Here is a 21874-nt window from a genome sequence, read left to right as displayed (position 1 = left end):
TTAGTCCCCAGATAGGCGCTGTCGAGATTCAACAGGCAAAATAAATGCAAAATTCTTCAAAATATTTTGTGTACTATTTTAGTGTCGTTCTTATTCATGGCTATATTTGTTTTTATTTCAAGTGTATAATAAACTATTTAGTCATGCAATAATACTTGTAACGAGTATAAAATAATACATTTTGTCTAATTACTTTTTTGTTAAGTCTTTTACAAAGAAGAGTAATAGTGAAAGTAGCAATTATGTGGAAATGAAACAATAACATATCTAGATAACAATATATTTTTTGTCATCAATGACAAACTTAACAACAGACTACAACATAGATCTTCTCAACGAAACACCTGCGCCAAGTTTAAACTTTGCGATAGATATAATTTTATTCCTTTGAAATGTTTACCAACACATCGAACGCTATCTACGGCCAATTATATATATATATACATAAGAAAGTATTTAAAAGTCATTTAACCACACACCTTTACAATGAAAATCAACTAAATCCAAAAATAATTGGACGGCTTAGAATAATTAGGATAATATCGTGCTCCTGATGTTATGGGCTATAAAAATTCAGGCTGTTGGTAAACAAATCGTTGCAGTGTTAAGTGTCAAATGATGCAAATTGTATTTATGTTGCGTTGTTCATTATAATTTTGTTGTATCTATATTAAAATAATTCTTAATCCCTACGCGTAAAATTGCTTTTGGTTTAACGTGTTTAATACGTAAATGATGAATTGACTCAAATAGAGGCAGGACTGTTCGTCGTACCTTGCTTTAAATATATAATTACTTATTCACTTAAATATAACAATCATACAAACTTATTGGTAAGGTTAAATATAATTAGGTGTAAGTTAAAATTAACTATAATTACTCGTACAAAATATATAGATGTCTCAGTGCATACATAGGTACTTTGCTCATTTCATTTTTATATGATTATATAGTGTCACTTATATAATTTTAAACAGGTAAAATTTTAAGTTCTTCACAGGCGGATGTTATCGTATCGGTTTATTGTTAAAACATTGTACAGGATTAAATTAAATTACAAAAACGATAATTACGGTACATTGACTTAATATGAAAATATAAATAATTTGGTTCATTATAATAATTGTGTAATCGAATTACAAATTTAAAATTCATTTGCAATGCATCAAGTTCTAATAAATCACAAAGCATAGGTACTCATTTCAGTTACTCTAATTATAATAAAATGTACAGAAGCGCCTTTTCATCGTTTTCAATGATCTGTTGTGTTTATAAGATAATTTGTACTCGTATTTACGTGACGATGTTATCAATTTATATTTTGACAAATCATTGAAACTGATGCAATAGAATAATATCACTGTTATTGTAGATAGATCCTAATCAAAAGCATTTATATGTTAATGCCATTGTTCGACTCTTTCATACTGTACACGCAATTGTAAAATGCTTTTGGCACTAACTTCGATAAATATTTAAAGTAGTATTATAATAATATATTACAAGACTGAAATTTGATATTTACAGCTTATGAATATAGATATATATTTACAACGGTCACATGTTCAGATATCTGAAATATAATGAATGAGGTATTATAATATCGTTACATTTTATACATGTGTTACAATTACAACAGTTGGAACGTGTACAATATCTACAATGTAAGTTACAAAGTTAAAAGCAGTAGCAACATTCACATTTATATATCGGGGAGTACTTTAAGATCGGATATTTTACATTACTCATTATACATTTAACTCATTATACATGGATGACATTAGCTATATATTGCAATACACAAATTGTAAAGCCGCAAGATGGCCTATAATATCGACGCAACAGATATAGATAGAGGTTTTATAAGCACTACGCATGTCCATTTATTTTGCATGATGTATGATGTATGTTTCCAATTAGCTTTTTCCATATAAATTATATGTAACAACTGCGAGTTGAAATTTAATAAGTGTAAATTACTACCCATAGTGTCGAAGTAAAAAAAATTGACATGCAAAGTTCATACAGCTGTAACATCTATCTATATTCGTGATCGACGTCAATATTGTTTACTGATTCTAACATCTAAAGAAATATTTGATTATATTGCACACATTCACTTACAATCTACGTATGTATATAAATAAATGAGTGGGCAAAGATCCCTCTCCGCCATAATTTCGTAAACTCACCGCTTATCTACCTGATGGAATGACATGAGACGCGCCATTCATATAGCGTCGCTAAGCAAACTGAAATTACTGTGGAGTTTACAAATACTGGTCGATACTATACCTTTATTTATAAAGAAAGTAGTATCAACCCTGTGATGTAACATAATGAATCATTACAAAAATAAAAACCAATGTTGGAATAAGCCTACAGTATGACGCAATTCATAATAATCTGAATCATATCTTAAAACAGAATTTAGACATTATGCATAGATAATGGATCGTGACTCTTTTAATCAAAATAAATGTTTAAAATATAATAATTTATAATACAGCTTGCTTAGGAGCGCGTCGCGTGCTGCAAGCTCTGCTCTACTGATGAGAATGATGGGGCGCTACTAAATTTTGCACTATCTACCACCGGTACAACGACGGCGACGATGTGGGATGAGATGACGTTGTACGCTGTACTCTATGCAAACCCTCCCAATGCAACGTTGATGGCACATGGATGACTTTCGCGGGTGAACTCCTTGCATGGGTGCTAGGAACGCGCTGATGACAAGCTCTAATCGTACGCTAGTGAAAACTACTGATGGGAACATGAACTGTCAAATCAAAACTTTACTGAATTATGATCTCTTTTCATAGCACCATTGCCAATTGAATATTAGCACGACTCGTATTGAAAATGAACATCGTAAGATCTATGTTATCGTCACTTCTTTACATATCTAGTACTATTAAAAATTGTTACGGATTGAATTGATCGAGACTACCTTGAGAATTTTACTCATAATGAAGTGATTTTTTAAAACTTATCAGTATAATTGGTAAAAGTAGGAGATTTTCTTTATAAAATTCAGTCGCTGACTACTGTTAAAATTTGGTTTAATCTCTACATTCTAGAAAACAATTTACAAAACTGTCGTTCATAACTACCCGAAGTGTCCCGTTAGAAATTTGGGACGCATTTTTATGAAAGTCTTTCTAGCCACACGGGCAGTTTGCATCGTAACTAATATTTTAATATATTGGACAATTCGTCGAGATGTAAATTTGCCTCCCTTGTGCCATTAATTTTGTATAGCCTACTATATTACCTGCATGGTATCGCCATTTTATTCTCATGTCAGCCGGTTGCAACGTCAGGTAGGTTATTATATTTCGTACGTCAAGATTCGTCACCTACACAGTGGTTAGTTCTCTGTAGAGCGAGACGCGCCTTCATGAATCTTGCGAATCCACACACCACTATCTCCGAGGATGCAACATGAGGATGTCCAACAACATAACACCACACCTCACGTGGAAAATATATGAAAAGCAAAATTCCATTGATTCTGCCTTATTATATAATAAACATTAAAACCGGTTGTAATTTAGTGCAGCTCATAACATTTCAAAACAGAAACGGTCCTAATTATAATGTTTATAAACTTAATACGTTATCAATGTCTCTTATATTTAATTTTACTTTTTGAAAAAAGAATAATTAATCAAAATAGACGTCGTTCTCTTTTTTTCAAGTCAGTTGAAACGAGATTCCGTTATCTGCACTACACATGGTACATACTTTAATTTGAGCGTTAGTTTCGCGTCATATTATACAATCCGATTATGTAATTTCATGCGAAATACAGTTATTTTTATGTGAAAGGTTCGGTTCTCGCAAATATCCACGTGTGGTGCAATGCATCGCAGTCGAGCTTAAATTGAACATTTAATTCAATGTAGTAAAATGAACTCGAAGCGTATGTTTGCAAAATGCAAAACAAGTGCAAGGATTTTTGAATTACCTATGTGTAAACTATGTGTATTAACAGGTTATCAGATGAATTTAATTTAAGTATCGTATATAGTTGCGATATGGTCAGGTCTATAAAATAAGTCTTGTTGGAAATCGCTTGAAAGAAGTTAAACCTTCACCTAGTTTGCTAGTCACCAGCTGTGTATGTATGTTTAAAGTTTGGAGTGGCAATATGTATTGTTCAAAAAGCATCATGATTTAATCATTCGATCTGGTATTTTACTACAATGAATTAAAATTGGCAATTAGTCGGACATTAGGCTGATATTAGTTGCCTATAGTCGAAGAGTGGGGGTGTGGTGGCTACAAGGCTCAATGGGACGCATTTAGAAGAGCATGTGGCAGCGCAGGTTGGAGTTGGCTATTCCGTGGTGTGCGCGGTGAGGTCGACCCCCGGCGTCGCGCTGCCCAGCGCGGCCGGTGGGTCGCTGGCGGGGAGGGAGAGTAGATGTTAGGCCTCCAGGAAAATGAGCGCGGTCGGCTTTGGTTCCAGGTTCGATTTCTTCGCCTCCACAACGAGGAACTCGATCTCCTGCAAACAATGATCTCGGTAACTTATTTGATTATTTCGTTTTAACTTATCGGTTATATTTTTGGTTGTTAATTTTCAAATTAACTATTATAAAACATTACATTATACAATAAAAAAAGAAGTAGAGTCTCAGTTATATCCGTCACATTAAATAATAATGGTACACTGAAAAAAATTTAAAAGGTGACTACTATACTTTAGGGAATTGCGAATATAGTCATTGTCAACAACACGAAAATGTAAACTCCACCTATGATCAAAATCCGTAATTCCTGTTGCCAACCCAATACAATCCTAGAATTTGCAACCATTGTCTATGGCGACGACGAGACAATCATAATATCCAAATTAAGAAAAATAAATCAATATAATAATTGAAATGTCATATTAATGAATTCGTCTTATAATATATAATATAAACAGACTATAACACCAAAATTGTGTATTTATAGAGAAGAAAGTAACGACTGCATCTATGATATATTTCACTTACATATTTTTCTATATTTTATAATTTAAGTTCATGTAATTTGCGATACACAAGAAGTCTTACTGGCTTATCTCTTTGTGCGAAGGACTCCGCTATTAACCGCGCTACGTCCTGATGTTGCATGCCTTCCACCCGATGTCCGTCCACAGCCAGGATAAGTTGACCCACTTCTAGTCCACCAGCTTCATAAGCAGCTCCGTGCTCCTAACAGTACAAATTAGATAATCTACAGTGTTCAAACCAGGTCGCTAGGGATTTCTTAATATCACAGCGGTATGTTAATAACTGCCCCCTTAATGTTATAATAATTGTTATTTTTTAAAATGTAAGTAATAAACAAAAATGCGCTAGCCTATAATATTTTAAACTTATCCACTAGCGATATTGTTACAGGCATCTATCTATCATATTCAAGAAACCTACGTCTTTTTTGACAAGATGTACAACCAAGCGATGCCATATACTCGTAACTCTAATTCTTAGCAGTTGGGCCTTCTCTCTATTTTTCCTGACATGTTTTTTTGTTAGGAACACAATAAATACTAATATTTTCAGAACTCTGTACCCAAAAGCAAAATAAACCGATTAGTTATTGTATAATGGAACTGTTTTAAAAAATATATTAGATTAAATGAATTTTTGAATATCTAACTTACATGGATGTTTATTATCCTGGGTAGTGGATGCTTTGTGTTAGCACCTCCCTCGATAGCTATACCGAGTATGGGTTTAGTTTTTTTGACACTGATATGCAGATTGCCGTGGTGGTCGTGTACTACGCGCGCTGCTCTACCCTCGTCTAATTGTGTTTCGCCATGCTGCAACCGCTGCATCGACTGGTGTCTGCGAATACCCCCTCTATCCTCTAGAAGCGCACCTCCTTCTTCTTTCATGTCGAAGCTTCTCGATAACTTGTGTGCCAATTCCTATAAGTACAGACGAATATTTGAAAATTATTATACGGGCAGATACATAGCGTATCCGAAGAAGTAAAAATATTTACACTTATTTATTGTACTTATAGAATTAATTAAACTATATTGTATGACCCTAAATCCTAACTACTAGATAAACCACATCCATACTAAAACTGTAATGCTACGATTCTAACAGCAAATTCAATTCAGCCTCTAAATATGTATAACTTAGTGCTCTAAAATTAACTTTCGGTAATGTGTAGCTGGGTGGCAGAGGGCAGTAGATAACTCTGTGTGTAGTAATTCCTTATCCTGGAGTTGGTACGTAATTGATCGGAACTTTTGTGGTGAATGAGCTGTCGATTTACGACCTTGTGCCTCTCAGTTACATAAATGTCAGAGTGATTGGTATACGTCGAATGTATCGAGAAGCTGTAAGTGAGATGTGTGCTGGAGGCTTAGAATCATGCGGTTCGATCACTCGGTGGCGTGGTTCAAAGTGGATTTATTTTACAAGTGTAAAAAATGTTCATGAAGAGAGTCGTTATCCCATTTTAGTAAGTACCTCTGTAAATACTGAACTGATTAACGAAAAAATTATGATAATGAAGCAACAAAAAAATTGAAATAAAACGGTTGCTTCTTATACTAAGAAATAATAGTATACGATAAAAAATAAAAAATATTTCTTATGAAAAAGTAAAATTACAAATCTTATGAAATGAATGCGTTTACGCCACCATGCGGTTATTTAACTCTAAAAATAGGATGAATACTTTTTTATTATTGCAAATATGAAAGGAAATTATAAAATAATTTTGACTAACATCCAGACACTATTTTCTTCAATAAATTGCAAGTAATTATACAATTTATACCTACTAAGTTTTTCATGCAGCAATTAAATTAGCTCAATCCATTCAATACAATAGAAATACTTCTACATACTAATGATGTTACCGAAACAAAAAAAAAGAGTAAATCGGTGTTGAAGGTACACCACTACAATTAAATAAAACATATGATCAAAATAAAACTTAACGCGTCAAATTAACACCGAAACGAAAGTGCAATGAGAGAGAAGTGAAAACATATACCTAAGTAAAGTATTGATCTAACACCAAGCAAAAATTTTGTTTTAGAAGCGAGAATATCCAATAAAACTTTAAGATCTCATTGTAATAATATCGTGCAAATGTAAGAATTGTCATTGTGCTAAGATATTTCGCTGATCGTTCCGCCGGCGATAGGCCGGGCCACTTACTAGAGGTCTTCCCCAGTACCATGATTTAACTTTCTGCGTCCAGCCACCGAGTGATGAGCGCAGCCCCTCGAGATAGCCGCACTGAAACATCACACTCACTCAGGACCAGAGGCTCACCGGTCAACGCGAACAGACTCTATTCCACGCGTCAGCGACACGATGCCTAATGTCTGATGATGATGGTGCCTGCGCCCCAAGCAATCTCGCGACCCAGTGTTTATTGTTAATGTTCAATGTCACAATTACTAGGTAAGCGACTATAACTATAATAGAACGCTATGTGGATTAACTCAGCCCTACTGAGACATCAGTCCGGTTTCACCAATGAAGGTAAGTAAGTACTAACTACAAAACATGATCACAATTCATTTTTCCATAATAAATAGGAACAGCAATACAAACAGTTATATAGATATATGTTTAATCGTACAAAGTCATACGGATAGCACACTACAGTTTCTAGCTATATTTCTACGTATCATTACCAAATATAAACAAGTTTATATATTTGCGAAGCCTTAATTAGAATTTATTACTAACCCCAATTCATTTAATTTGTTAATTCTATCAACTTTGAACACTCTTTCAAAATCATGATGATTAAAACATTGTCCAAAACTTTATAATTTTATACTTATTACTAATATATACATACCTGATCCTAAAATGTGTATTATTTGGATTGCATGAAACAAAAGAAAATTATCTTAAATTAACAGAGGTACTAGATGGTAGCTGTATTATATTGCCTTTATAGGCAAGTAAAATAGTCGAATACCTAGAATACAACATTGTTTTTATTAGAACGATGATGTTACAACCTAATGCTACCCTATCGCAACGCAGGCACAGTGTGACTACTTTCAAGTCATGCAACAATTTCTGCCCTATTGTGTTTTCATTGTTTGTCTCGTCGCGTTACTTTCCACCAATTGTACTGTCTGTTTCGGCCCTGTCAACAAATTTGGCGTTTCTTCATAGAAAAATACGACCATTATTCTGTAAAGAAAAACTTCTTTGTTTATTTCTGTAAGGGAAGTGCAGATTTCGTTCGTCACGTAACCTCATTGTTTGGAGGCTCCGTTTTGGGACGTTTCACGTAAGCAGTCTTTGCAATGTCATAACGAGATTATTTCGTACTATTTACAGCTATCTAAAAGACTATCTAGAGCTATAGACGGTAACTCGGTGCGTCTCGTTAGCGTGTTCAATAAATAACGAGATAACATCAAATGATGTCGCTCGACACGTGCCTGCTCCCGATGCTGTATACAGTGTACAGCGTCCTTCGATACGAACAAGTAAGTAATACGGATATTTCTTTCGATATCAGTATCGTAATCTATAGAAGTAAAATCTACACATTTAAAAATGTGCGCAAACTTTGTTTGCTCTCCTATCGTATCGTATATTTCATACTGCATCAAATATTAAATCCACAGACTTCCATTATTTATTTTATCATAGAACATAACAATATTTTTGAAGGAGCTACTCAAAAGTTGAGGTGTGTGTGTGTGTGTGTTAATTCAGTCCGTTCTATAATTGCTTAGAGATATCGTATCTTAAGTTCAGGCTTAAAAACTTCCGACAAAATTATATTTCAGTTACAAAAACATTTTAAATGTAGGTACAGACTTATACATATACCTATTAGTCACATATAGTCTTCCATCAGTATAATATGCTCATGGTAGCCAATATAAATATACGCACCTATCATGTAGAGCCCGTTACAAGAGTGGTTTTTGCAGAGTGACAAGTTGAAAGTTTTTAGGACGTGACTTGTACGGCACTTTTGACGCTGAGCTATTAACGTAATACTTTAATATTTTTTTATATACACACAAGTATATATGTGTCAATATCAGTGATCTAGCGACTTCCTAAGGTCACAGATTCGATTCTCATACGATACAAACATTTGCATTCATAAGTATGATTGTGTATATAAGTCTAGATGTCTTTCTGTATAAATATATTTTATGTAGGTATATTACAAGAAAATATTTAGAGATTTCTGTCAGTTGTTTACTACCGATCTGCTTATTTTGGTTAGATAGTATGGTATTAACTGTTCTGAGTTAGTACCGAAATAACAATAATTTTATATAGTAATAATTCTATGATTACGTACTATATATTAGAATTATGTACACTAGAAACTTAAAAATCCTGCGTTATGTACTCTTATGAAGAATGGAGGATATTCCTTCTCGTTTTAGTATTTTTTACACATACTTGAAAAAAGATAATAGCATTATGCACTCTTCTTCTATAAGTGTACATTTTGTATGGAAGAGTATCCGCGCAATTTTCGTAAAGAGGTACAAAGTTTTTGGTTTAAGTATTAATATAATGAGAAGTTCCAATTTTATAAATCATAGCAGAATACAGTTAAGTCATCTAAATAATATTCATTCATACAAATTTATACCTACAACACAAATAGAATATTTCATTATTTTATCTTATCTTTATTATCTCATCATAAAAACAATTTTTTTTTTATCAAAATATAATAGGTATATTCTCTAAAAAACACAAACTGCACAATGGAAAGAATAAAAAAAATGATAGTTTTAATTATACTCTAAGGCACATTTTATTATTTAGCAAATTATTCTGAGTTATTATATTAACTTTGTTATATGTTGTATTACCGTTTTTGGTATGATTAAATGACGCATTGTCTGTATTTCGGAATTTCGGCTCCATTCTCTACTGTACTGTACTCTGTTAATCCAAAGGTACTGTTATTTATAAGTGGGAAAGTTATATCTCAAACTTCCATTTACCGAAACTGCCAAATAACGTTAACTCACTACCTATACAATACGCAGTCAATTATAAATGATAGGTACTCACGATGTTTATCTGCGTACCACATCTGTAAAGCCGTTATTTTGCTATTTGAATAACAGTTGAAAATAATATATTTTATTTCTACGAGTAAGTAATAAATTAGGAAATAAAGGAAAATGTTTATACTAAATTTTACAAAAACCTATAGGTTTCATTAAATTATGTAACACATCATATTTGCATTTTTTTTTATTATGCTATATTAATTAATTATATTATTAATATTAATTTCATGTCTTCAAAGAATTAAATTTTAATTCACAACTTTAACCGCAATATTGACGAAATCGTAACAAAAACAGTTTAGAATTGGTAAAGGTATTGTAGTACATAAAATAATGTTGTGACTGGTGATAATATTGTCACAAACCAAGTTACATTTTCTTTAAGTTTTACTTTTACCAACCTCTAATAGATACATGCTTCAGTAATCGCTTTAAAGAGTCCAATGATTAAATTATCAGTTTTCATCAATGGATTATAGATCATGTACATAGAAACGATTTAATCACTGCATTGTTGAATGCTAAAGAATTGTCACGTTAATTGATAAAAGGAGAGGAAAACCTTAAATAAATAGAAATAAAAACTCTGCTAATTGCCGATACGGTAGAAGTATCTAATAAACGTAGAACTCGGTACAATAAGCTGTAATTTGTTAAAAAATAGTTTTCTATTAAATTCACACGATTTCGATTGTCTAAATCTGGAGTATGATTGAAGGAGACATGCAGCCATGCAATTGCTTTACACGCGACGCGTTTTCCTTTTATATTATACATTTTAGTGGTAAAAAACCTATAAAATATTTTTAATTACTGTATTAACTAAATATACAATGAATTTTGAATACTCAAAATCTTTTTTTATTAAAATTTAAGTCTGACGTTAGACTAAAGTTATGATTAGTTAATGCCAATTTAAAATTACGAACTAATTTTAAACCATACAATTTAGCAGCAAAGCTTACCTTAAAATAATAATACATGTAGATAATTTTATTATTTTTAGTTGAAGTGGTTTATATTTTCAGATAATGGTAAAATACCATATTGGTTATGCAATCCAACTAATCAAATGATTACCTAAATCTTTAGCTAGTAAAAAGAGGCAGAGTATGGCGAATCGATGCCGACATTGTTAATTACAGAATCTTGACATTATTGCAGAGGTAAAAAATACAAACCACAATGAACATTCTAGCAATTAACCAGTTTTATTGTTTTATCGACTAAGTTTTCTTAGATGAAAAATAGGTTTACCTTCTATTTATTTAGGTGTGATGTAATATTCTTATCTATAGATCTATACATATAAATAAAATAGGAGTATCTGTTTGTAATATTGAAATAACCGTGTTTTACTACATGCATATGAATGTAAATAAGGTACATATACCAAAAAACAACTTGTTACAATTTTTATCTGTCGGTCTGTTTGTTCCGGGTAATCTCTGAAATGGCTGGACCTATTTTGACGGGACTTTTATTGGCAGGTAGCTGATGTAATACGGAGTAACTTAGGCTACTTTTATTTTAGAAAAATAAAGTTAAATTCCACGCGGACGAAGTCGCGGGTGCAGCTGGTCTATCTATAAGACACACACCAGTAACTTTCGGCACATATTTGAAATACTTTTTTAGGTCGTTTTTAAATGATTTAATTTCAATTAAATTTACTTTATTATTCGAACAATTGAGTAGTATTAAAAATAGGCCCATAATAATGTGTATTAAAATATACATTTTCCTTATAAAATTTAAAGGTTTTAACGATCAGATATTTCCGTACTTGACAAGGGAATACGAACAATGAGGTATCGTAAGATACAACCTAAGGAAACAAATCAAGGGCTTACATTGTTTATTGAATCAGTTAAGTGATTAAACGGATAAATAATCTTGAATACAATTAAGCATTCAGACTAATAAATTAGAGTAACACTTTTGATACTGGTTGATCGTGTATACTTGAGCATCATGAACACGTATATAATTATTATGGCGATAAAGCAGGTGGTTGCGCTTGTTCTTTTTTACTTTGTATTACGATTTCCGGTTTATCAAGTTTTGGACAGATGCGGGAGTCGTGGGAACTAACGGTGTGCAGTGTTAAACTTGCGGATGTCTATGATTATAGTGATAATTACACTTTTATATTTCTCTTTAAATTCCTCATTTGTTTAATAATCTTATTGTTCTTTGTTTAAACTGATGTTATTCGCAGAGATAAAATTACATAATATATATGTTTGATCAATGGATACATAATATCAATGCGAATGTACCTACTCGTTGAATTCAAAATTATTGATACTAGCCTCTACAAAATAGTTAGTAAATCATATTATTTACTATTATTATATATATAGCATATTATTATATACATAGCTATTTATTTACAACTACTTTAATTCATTTCCTATATCTATAGTTTCTACAAAATACATATATAAATGTAACAAAACATATAAAATGCCTTATTCTCGTATATAGTTTGCCATTCTTACTCACAATAAAAACTCTACATTATTTATTTGTTTCCTTTGATTCTACGTCGAGTTTTATTTTTATAATTGTATATATATAGTTTCTGTATTACACAGTTACACAGGCAGTTAAAGATTTATTGTTCCAAATAATCCTGCAGCTTCAATTACATGGTAAACTAACAATTTAAAATATAAAGTGGCCTATATAAAGAAATAGCAGTTTTATTAATAATCTGATGAACACATCTCAACAGAAGTATTGTTAGTTAATTCGAACAATGCAACTTTACAGAAACAGCGCTTATTTGTTTTTTGAGGTTATTCTTTATATGCTAATTTTAGTTTTCTGACGAGAAATGATACTCGTACCTAGTATGTATATTTTTCATGTCATCCTTGACCATAGTCATGGCTTACTATACATATAGTATTTATTGTAAATGCGCAAGCGCATATGCTCCTACGTGTCGGCTCGAGTGAACTGGGTTCGCACGCGTACTTGCTTGGCCACCCGGTTGTTCTGTCAGTCGGTCAGTCTCATTCGAAACGTTGAGGTATATACACGTGTCTCTACCTTTTTACGCTTGTTTATAAATAAAAGGCAGTGGTGTACTTGTAGTGAACAGGATAATCGTGACAGGTAAGTTAAATCTTAGATATTGAGGTCAGTGTTTCGACCGCGGCTACAACAGTTCACTTTAACGTATTTATATAAAGCCTGCGTGTAAACAATGCCTATTATTGTGGCTGACTTTTGTTTTCGGTCGTTATGATGTATAATACGCGTATGGGCTTTTGCGTAATTTATTTCACGAATCTTTACGGTAGCTTGCTTTAAATAAAGGCTGTTAGATATTACGAGTACACTTTAATTTATAAACTGTTTTATATTATATAAATACATATCTTTGACAATAACATATTTTACGGATTATTAACGAAGTACAAGTATTTACCTGGCATTTCGCGTTTTGTATGTAATTTTTTGGAGAGTATATAAATAATATGACGGAGACATTTACATAACAAATATTATTTGTATGCCAAATATCATGATTTATGGTTTTGGTTTCGGGTTATAGTATTAAGGGGTAACAAATGAAGAAATAAACGCACATTTACCATATTAGTAACACGCACATTCATGATGTATAAATTGGTAGATTTAGCATTAGCAAGGATCATTTAAAAACTCCACATTCGTGAAGTCAATAACTGCATTAGGTAATATGTCAGTAGAAATAAAAATGTCTTTATTAAAAAATAACTTAATATAAGCACTTTTGAATAGTCGTACTTTGTTTATTCTACCACTCTTTTTGGAATGCAGACTACTCACAAGAAGAACGAGAAAGAAACTTGCGTGTTGTTTCAAATAAATGTTGTTCTATGTAAAACAACACATTAACAAGTGATCCTTGGCAAGTGACGATCAATAACAAATGTAATATTCAGTTTTCGCCAGTTGTTGAAACTTTTCTTGACCTAAAAAAACATAAATATTAAACACAACCTCAATTGAAACTAATAAATAAAAGTGAATATTTAACACTTTCGAATTTATGTTACCTATGAATAGTTTCTGATACAGCACAATTTTTAACCAACATAGTATATTTTGTGATCACCCATAGTACTACTTTTCATTAAGCATGTTGACTGCTTGTTTATCATTCAAGTCGTGTAAAAAAACTTAGATGGCCTTCGAAAGATGTTTGCTTGCTATTGTGTTCTGTAAATTATGCACTTTTTTTACTTGTCTATACCATAACCAGTGTACTGTAGCTCCGTGACACGCTTTCTACAAGTGGAATAGATGTCTATCACGATCGATTTAACCTTTCGGCGTTCATAATTCTTAAGTTTCTATCTTATATATTATTGAATTTGGGACTTAGAATAGGAGAAATATATTAGATCTTATAAGAATGATTATAATGGTATTTTTACGATAGTATAGCAGTTAGTAAGAGAGAGAGAGATGTTTTGGTAATATAAAAAAATATTTGATGCCAAATTATATAAATTAAATCATAATTTAATATAAAATAAATATATCTTCCTATATTTATATATAAAGATATATTTACATGTAGAGAAATGTAGTATATAGAGTTCATTGATCTTTCATAGCACCTACTAAGTTATACAGTAACCTAAAACGGAAACAGTTGTTTTTAAAGTCCAATTTACCTAAAACTTAATATTTCCATTTACTTAGTAAGATTTTTTTCGTATGAAACTTTTATGACATCAGGGATATGAAATTACATAGTTATAGTAATTATTCATAAATTTTGCTATTAAAGTAGATAATAAACTAAGTATTTTTAACCGTATTAGAGTGTTCAATGGTTCAAAAGTGATCGAAAAACAATGATACAGACTTTCACATTTTTATTAGTAGGTTAGTAAGAAGCCGAAATTTTAAATGTATTAATTGTGGATATATTGAAAAACAATATTTCTTTGCTGGTACCGGTAGACAGTTATTTGAAAGTTTTATCTTTATATCCAATACACCATCTTTAAGAACGATATCTTGATTTCTATTGCATTATTATTAGCGATTCCATGCTATACAAGAGATAACTAACAAGATCACGATCTCAGTGACCGGTAATGGAATTACTGTTACAATATCTACTGTACAACATTAATATCTAGTTTTGGACCATGAAAGGTATAGGCTAGACTGTATAAAACCACCGCTTATAGACGAGATGGTATTTTTTACTATTTATTGTTAAATAATGCTTAATACTAGGTAGTATTGAGGTCTTGAGGAATACGTCAACTAGGAGGTCAATTTGTTTCTTATTATAAAACTAACGGCTTCTATTCATGAATAAGAGTAGTAGACGTATAATTATTATAATATTATTATGATATTTTCACAACTGTTCTTTCTTAATTAAGTCTGTTCAGTATGTTTTGAATTCATATGGGTTTACAGCACTTATACAGTTTTTAATCATATGAATTATGAATTTTAAAACCCTTTCCTGAATTTATAATTAATATTGAATGCTGCTCTATGATCATGCTGCAAAATTTCAAGTTCCTATATGGATAGTTCAGTATATACATTTATATTACAATTAATATAATTAAATATATATATCATTCATCATCAATATCATTGTTACGTGCCTCTGATTACCCCATTTGTAATAATAATCGTGCAGATAATATGTACATAAGCATTATCTTACATAAACCTAAAATTGTCATTACACTTTTAGATGCGTAACTTTATTGTTAAATAGAGTCTCGAGTGGTATAATGGAGGTGGTTAATATATTGCCTCAATGGGACCTGCAAACTGGTGTACGGTGAAATTAACGCCGACCCTAGGGTCAGAATAGCGCACGCCTGAACATTATTACATGGTACATTCTAATGGCCACCAGATATCACATTTACCCGGAACTCTATACGGGTGGTTTCGTCACCTTTACAAATATTTATCAATTTCAAAACATTATTCGCATTTTTGCGTCTTGTATGAAATTATGTAACAAATTGTGTAGGTAGGTGGTATGTATATATTGAAATACGTACTGATGTATTTTTTTGTACAAAGTATAAAACCCTGGTGCTGCTCTTCATATATGAGAGAATACGTTGCTATTTTTCATTATTTCTTTCTCCTCCATGAACTCACAGTATGCAAAGCAAGTACAAAATAAATGAGGATATATTATGAGTATTATTTAGTTTTAAAGTGTGAATATTTATTTATAAATAAATATTGTAAATTTCTATTTTAAACATTGCATTATTTCAATGTTACATGCCCATGATAAAATTCTGGTTTATACTTGTAGGCATCAGTCATTAGTTGTAATTGTCTGCCATTTATTACACAAGTCATAATATTTTACGATACTTATGTACCTACTATAGTTGCCATTACAGTCGTTACAGACTTCATTGTTAACGTTAAGTAAAAGTTATTGTTAGAACTCATTCAAGTTCCGATGTTATTATTTAATAAGCATAACCTCAGCACTTACAAATTCTAGTATCTTAATCTAATATCTAGAGCTATGTAGAGTAATTAAAAGACCAAAGAAACTTATACACAATTAAAAAAAATATTATACTTAAATAATTTAAGTTAACTAATAGGCATCTATTAGTTCAATACTTAGTAGATAAATTGATTGTATCCTTGAGATTACTGTAATATAAAATATAAATGTTTAATGCATATTCATTATTTACGCTAAGAAAGAATTATGTACCTACTTAGAGGAAGATTTGACCGTTGGTTTCTTGCATTTGTTATTTTAAACCTTGCACGCTAACTTGACACAAAATATTTATAAAGGCATCTGCAGTTCTATTATAACACTGATTAATGATCACGCAATGAAGCCTTTTGAGGTCATATTTCTTAATTCTAAATTGATTAACATTTTGCAGTATTGTATGATGAAAAACGAGCTGAGTAGTTACTTTAACCTGCTTTTCTTATACACGCAAAGAAAACAACATCATTTATATTATAAAATTATAAACATGTTCTTAAAGTGAATAATAATTTGTATTTACAACCAATTCAATGGAACTATGACCAGTTTTGTGATAGGCATTACATGCAGAGGGGAAATATCCTAGTGAAATTAGACTAATATTTAAATGTGAAAGTTAGTGAAGAGTTTGCCAAATACGGAACTGACGTGAATTCAATTTGGAACACAGATGGACCGTGTTCTAGATTAATATACACATACGAGTAGAATAATATTTATTCCAATTTGAATAAAACAAATCATAGGTTAAAAACGTAAAACAAACAGATAAACAAAAGTAAATGGCAGTGACTACTAATTTATGTACATTGTATGTACATGCCTACATAAGAGTACTTATTATATGTATCATCATGCATACGCCTGCATGTATGCATAATAAATAAACTGAACGCGTTTGTATTACAACACAATGGGATTGCTGTTATGACAGTAGGTTATTCAAAATAATGTGCAACTGTAGTCTAGTGAAACATTTAAATATTAATTATTAAGTAGACTACAGTTGCACATTTAAATGTAAATATTTAGTATTATTAAAGTCCAACTAAATGGCGAAAGTTGCGGCAGTCCATGTCAATTGTATGAAGAAAAACTTATTCGTAATAAAACGAACTAAATAGTATCTAACGTTGTAACCATTAATCAATCGTGATTGGTGAAAAAATCATAGTATCTATTTTTTGTAAATGGTTAAACAAGGTCAAAATATCTTATGTGTTGTGCATATTATATTTAAAGTAAAGAAGATTTGATTTCTCCACCTGTATCTTATCGTGGAATTTTTAGTCAATGAGTTTATAATTAAATGAAAATTATATACGTTTGAAATATTTAAAATTTAAGTTTTTAACACTGATAATTGATTGTGACCTCAGTCAGTTTGGATTAGTATTTTTATGGATAAATATATGCAGCTCTTTGAAATGTGGGAGAGTCAACTATTACATTTATCACAATGATAATAAATCTGAAATCTACTAACAACACATACAACATAAACGCTGCTTTACACACTTTGTCTAATTAGCCGATCCAAGTAAGTACACTACCCTTTTAATAATACGCCTTCATCCCGAGTGGCCTATTAAATTTGCAAGCATAACGTTTTCGTGAATTTAATTCATAAATATAACCCATTCATGTTGGTTTGGCTATAAAGTGTGTTTTGGGTAGGTTTCACGCCACCGACTAAGCTCGCAATTAGAGTGGTGGCGTGGGAGTCTCTCGGGATACGGACGCACATGGTCGTACTGCAGCCGTCACGGTCCCGCTACTCAAACAGATCGGTCGTTCACCGCACTACTGTCTACATTTCCGTATCCTTTATGCCCTCACCAACATTTTCTACTTTTAAATTTATATAATTTTTGTAGTTTAAGACCAAAGACTCTTTATTCTAAAAAACGTATTTTTTTGTATAATGGAACATAATACTGCTAATATACCACTATATTAAACACGAATGTCTACTATAATTAATTTTCTTACCACTAACGAATACCGCTATTTGGTATTTTGTACTTGAGTACCTAACTTTGGGTGGCCTAATCATTTAAATCACTATAAAATTCAGATTTGATAAAAACATTTGCCAGAAGAACATTTAGAAACGTAATTAATCTCCACAGTACTCTTTTAATCTCTTAATCTTGTATTGCATATATAGGATCGAGGTATGAATAAACAAACAGCTTTAATACTTCCAGATTGGTGAAAGTTGTATGACGAGTCAGTAACTAAATAAAGGAAACTAGCTGTTGCAGGAAATAATGGGACACACCCATTCACCATAAACTTTTATAATTGTGCCGCAATTTTTTTTTATATATTAATAATAAATAATCCAACCAACATTGAATAACAAGCATTGAATTGGTATTTATTTATCCAATAAGATTTTTAACATAAAATTACCGAATTCAGTTTTAGTAGAGTATGAAGACTTTCATAATTGCCAAACATATTCAAAGAAAAGAATAAATAAAAAAGAAATCAATAATAGATGCTATAAAAAAATGCTCAACTTAGCACATGCCGTCATAGGGGTGTAACGGCGCGGCGCTTGTATCTCTGGGCAAAACCTTTACACTCGCATACCTGTGCCTGGGTACATAAATGCTGAACATTTATGTACCCAGGCACATAACAGAAATTAATATATATAATAGTAGCATATTATGAAGTATTAATTATTTTTTTTTACTATTATTTTATGATCTATTATTTTCACTTTTAACTTCAAACTAAAAACACAGGCCATAAAATATGAATTAAAAAGGAAAATAAATTAAGGAAAATTATACCACAAAACTAACCTCGACTTATATTATTAACATTTTAGACAAGTAATAATTTATAGATGCCCATAATATTTGAGGATTTCCTTCAATTACCCTGAGATGATATTATCAGACCCTAATAATCGACAACCTGATAATTCTCCTGACTTCTATTCCTGAAGTCAAAATTTTGAGAGTAGGTACACAATTCACATTCATATCGTTGAACATACCTACATAAAAATAAAATTCATAGCGATCGCACATAGAGAAGGCTCTATGTTTGATCGTAATGTATTTTGTGTCAGGTAAAAAATAACAATTGCAAATAATAATGCCAAAGAATATCATGTAACGTACAATATATGTAACAAACGAGCGAATTGAGACCATGTTTCTTTTTTAAATCGGTTGAAAATTTTCTATAACCAAGTTGTATTCAGACGAACCGGACCATTATTGCATTCGTTCGACGTTATTTATACTTGCTGCCATGACTCACTTTTATTTCCTCATGACATGAGAATAGATACACGTAATCTATCAATGCAATGAGTGGGGCACGGGCGCATGGGTTACAATTACCGTAAAAGGAACTATAAACTAGAACGATCGTTTATTATCACAGAATTAACATTAACAGTTTGTGTTTGATGTCAGACCATGTTTATTTGACTCCCTCAAATAGTTTATGCACGAATTTGTCCTGACTTGTTTGTTTTGTTGTGCGAAATGTTCGCTTCCATTATCCGTTAACTATCTTACATCCACCCCTGAATGCTATACAATTTTCGGATTGATCTTATCAAAGTTGTCTCAAAACAGGAAAAGGAAAATTTGATATTATTAATAGCCATGTATTTGTTTTATAAACCTTCATTTTTAACACAGCATTTTTGTTTTGAGACTTCGTAATCTTTTAAAGTTGGTTCCTTATATAGATATTTTGTCCAAACGTTGAACATGAAAACGTTAACTGGATACAATGGTAGTTAACGATAATTATTTATCATATAATTTATATTTTTGTAATTAGTTTTTGTGAAAACTGTTTTAAAAAATTGTAAATTATATAAATAAATTGCAGATAGGATCTATTATGGTACTACCACAGATGAAATAATAGATAAACACACGCTATGACAATCAAAATGTTAATTAAGTTCACGAAAAAGTCATGGACAACCAAATTATATTCCCTTACAGGCCAAGTCGTGAACATTTGTTTAGCGAAAGCCCGTATAATGGTGCACGCAGATACAGGTCTAAGGTGCAGCACGGTGACCCCGGAACAGTTTCTTCCATGGGAATGGCGCTCTACTTGCCCCACTTGAAGTGAAATTGGTACCAATAACAGAAACAGTCAAAATATTGTTGTTTTTTGCTTGGTTAAATTTCATCAGTGCAAATTAATCCTCGTACTGATACTTTATTTTGAGTTTTTAAATAGAAATAAATACTCTTTTGGGATGAACGAGTGTATTTTAGTCTATTATATATGAAACTAAGATCATATATAAGAAACTGAATGAAACACACTAATATAAGAAACTTAATAAAACTAAGATGCACAGATGTCATCAATATTGGTACGACACGACACACGGCGTACACACGAGGAGAAAGTCTATTGTGGTCTAAAGTTAATTCTAAGTACCAATAGAGAAATATTTATGGTGTCACGTGCGAGAGCTATTTAGAACGTATTCGTAATGTGGACAATTTAGCCATTTGTAGCCATTCAGGTAGTAGTACCGTCTCACGTTGTAGTTTTATCGTGTTCATTATTGGTCCATTTGCAATTAACATAAAAGGCCTCGAGAAATAGTGGTCAAATTACAAATTGATTATCAGTTTATATCTACTATGTTTGAATAGTAAACCTACATATTTTAGGAATTTAATAGTATCTGAATCATCCTGATAAACAATAATATATATAATATTATACAACGAAGTATATATTATAAGGCCTAATCCTAAAAAAACACATACTTTCTAAATATAATAAATATATATTTTTTAGTCAAACTTAAGGATTAAATAAATAAGATCGTGCTTCCTTTGCTGCTCTTGAAGAAGATATTAGAAGTAATGTATTCCACAATTAATTCACTTTTCATATTAATATTTACTATTGCGGTGTTCAGTAATGACAATGGTGTTTGCCGATGTTCACGGACCACTTCCGGCAAGCCTGGCCTTCTCTCGAGCGAAACAAATAGTACTATTCATAGTATCATTGACATTATTAATACTTATATACGTATTTATAAAACACGTATTTCTGATGTTATTGTTTTTTCTTTATATCTCTCTTTACTATAATGTCCTTTTGCTCTGAAACGATCTTCATTATTTGCTTATTTTTCATGAAAAATTGCAGCGAAGGGAGATAACTTTTTAATGAATATATATAAATAAAATTTCTAAAAAAGTAGCTTTAGTAACGGTCCCACCGTTTCAGAGATTAACAGGAATAAATAGTCAAACAACCAAAAAATTATA

The 21874-nt window shown here is 31.4% G+C and overlaps 1 protein-coding gene across 6 annotated transcripts in view; it reads right to left on the bottom strand.

Moving 5' to 3' along the window:
- Positions 1-309: 309 nt before the first annotated feature.
- The window catches only part of LOC131853496 (whirlin), an 84541-nt gene continuing 62976 nt past the window's right edge, over positions 310-21874 (bottom strand). For 5 of the 6 annotated variants that reach the window (XM_059204388.1, XM_059204391.1, XM_059204390.1 and 2 more), the window contains 3 exons: positions 5663-5932; positions 5070-5210; positions 310-4516 (listed from right to left, as the gene is read on the bottom strand). In XM_059204388.1, coding sequence (XP_059060371.1) covers positions 4436-4516; positions 5070-5210; positions 5663-5932 — 492 coding nt within the window. In that variant the 3' untranslated portion in view covers positions 310-4435. Of the gene's footprint in view, positions 4517-5069; positions 5211-5662; positions 5933-21874 lie in introns of those variants that run through there. The other variant, XM_059204394.1, reaches the window with a different exon arrangement.

This window comes from Achroia grisella, unplaced genomic scaffold (assembly GCF_030625045.1).
Source record: "Achroia grisella isolate CSIRO2021 unplaced genomic scaffold, CSIRO_AGI_Agris_v1 utg903, whole genome shotgun sequence".
NCBI lineage: Eukaryota > Metazoa > Arthropoda > Insecta > Lepidoptera > Pyralidae > Achroia > Achroia grisella.
Note: the sequence above shows the minus strand (reverse complement) of the source record. Positions and strands in the feature narration are given on the sequence as shown.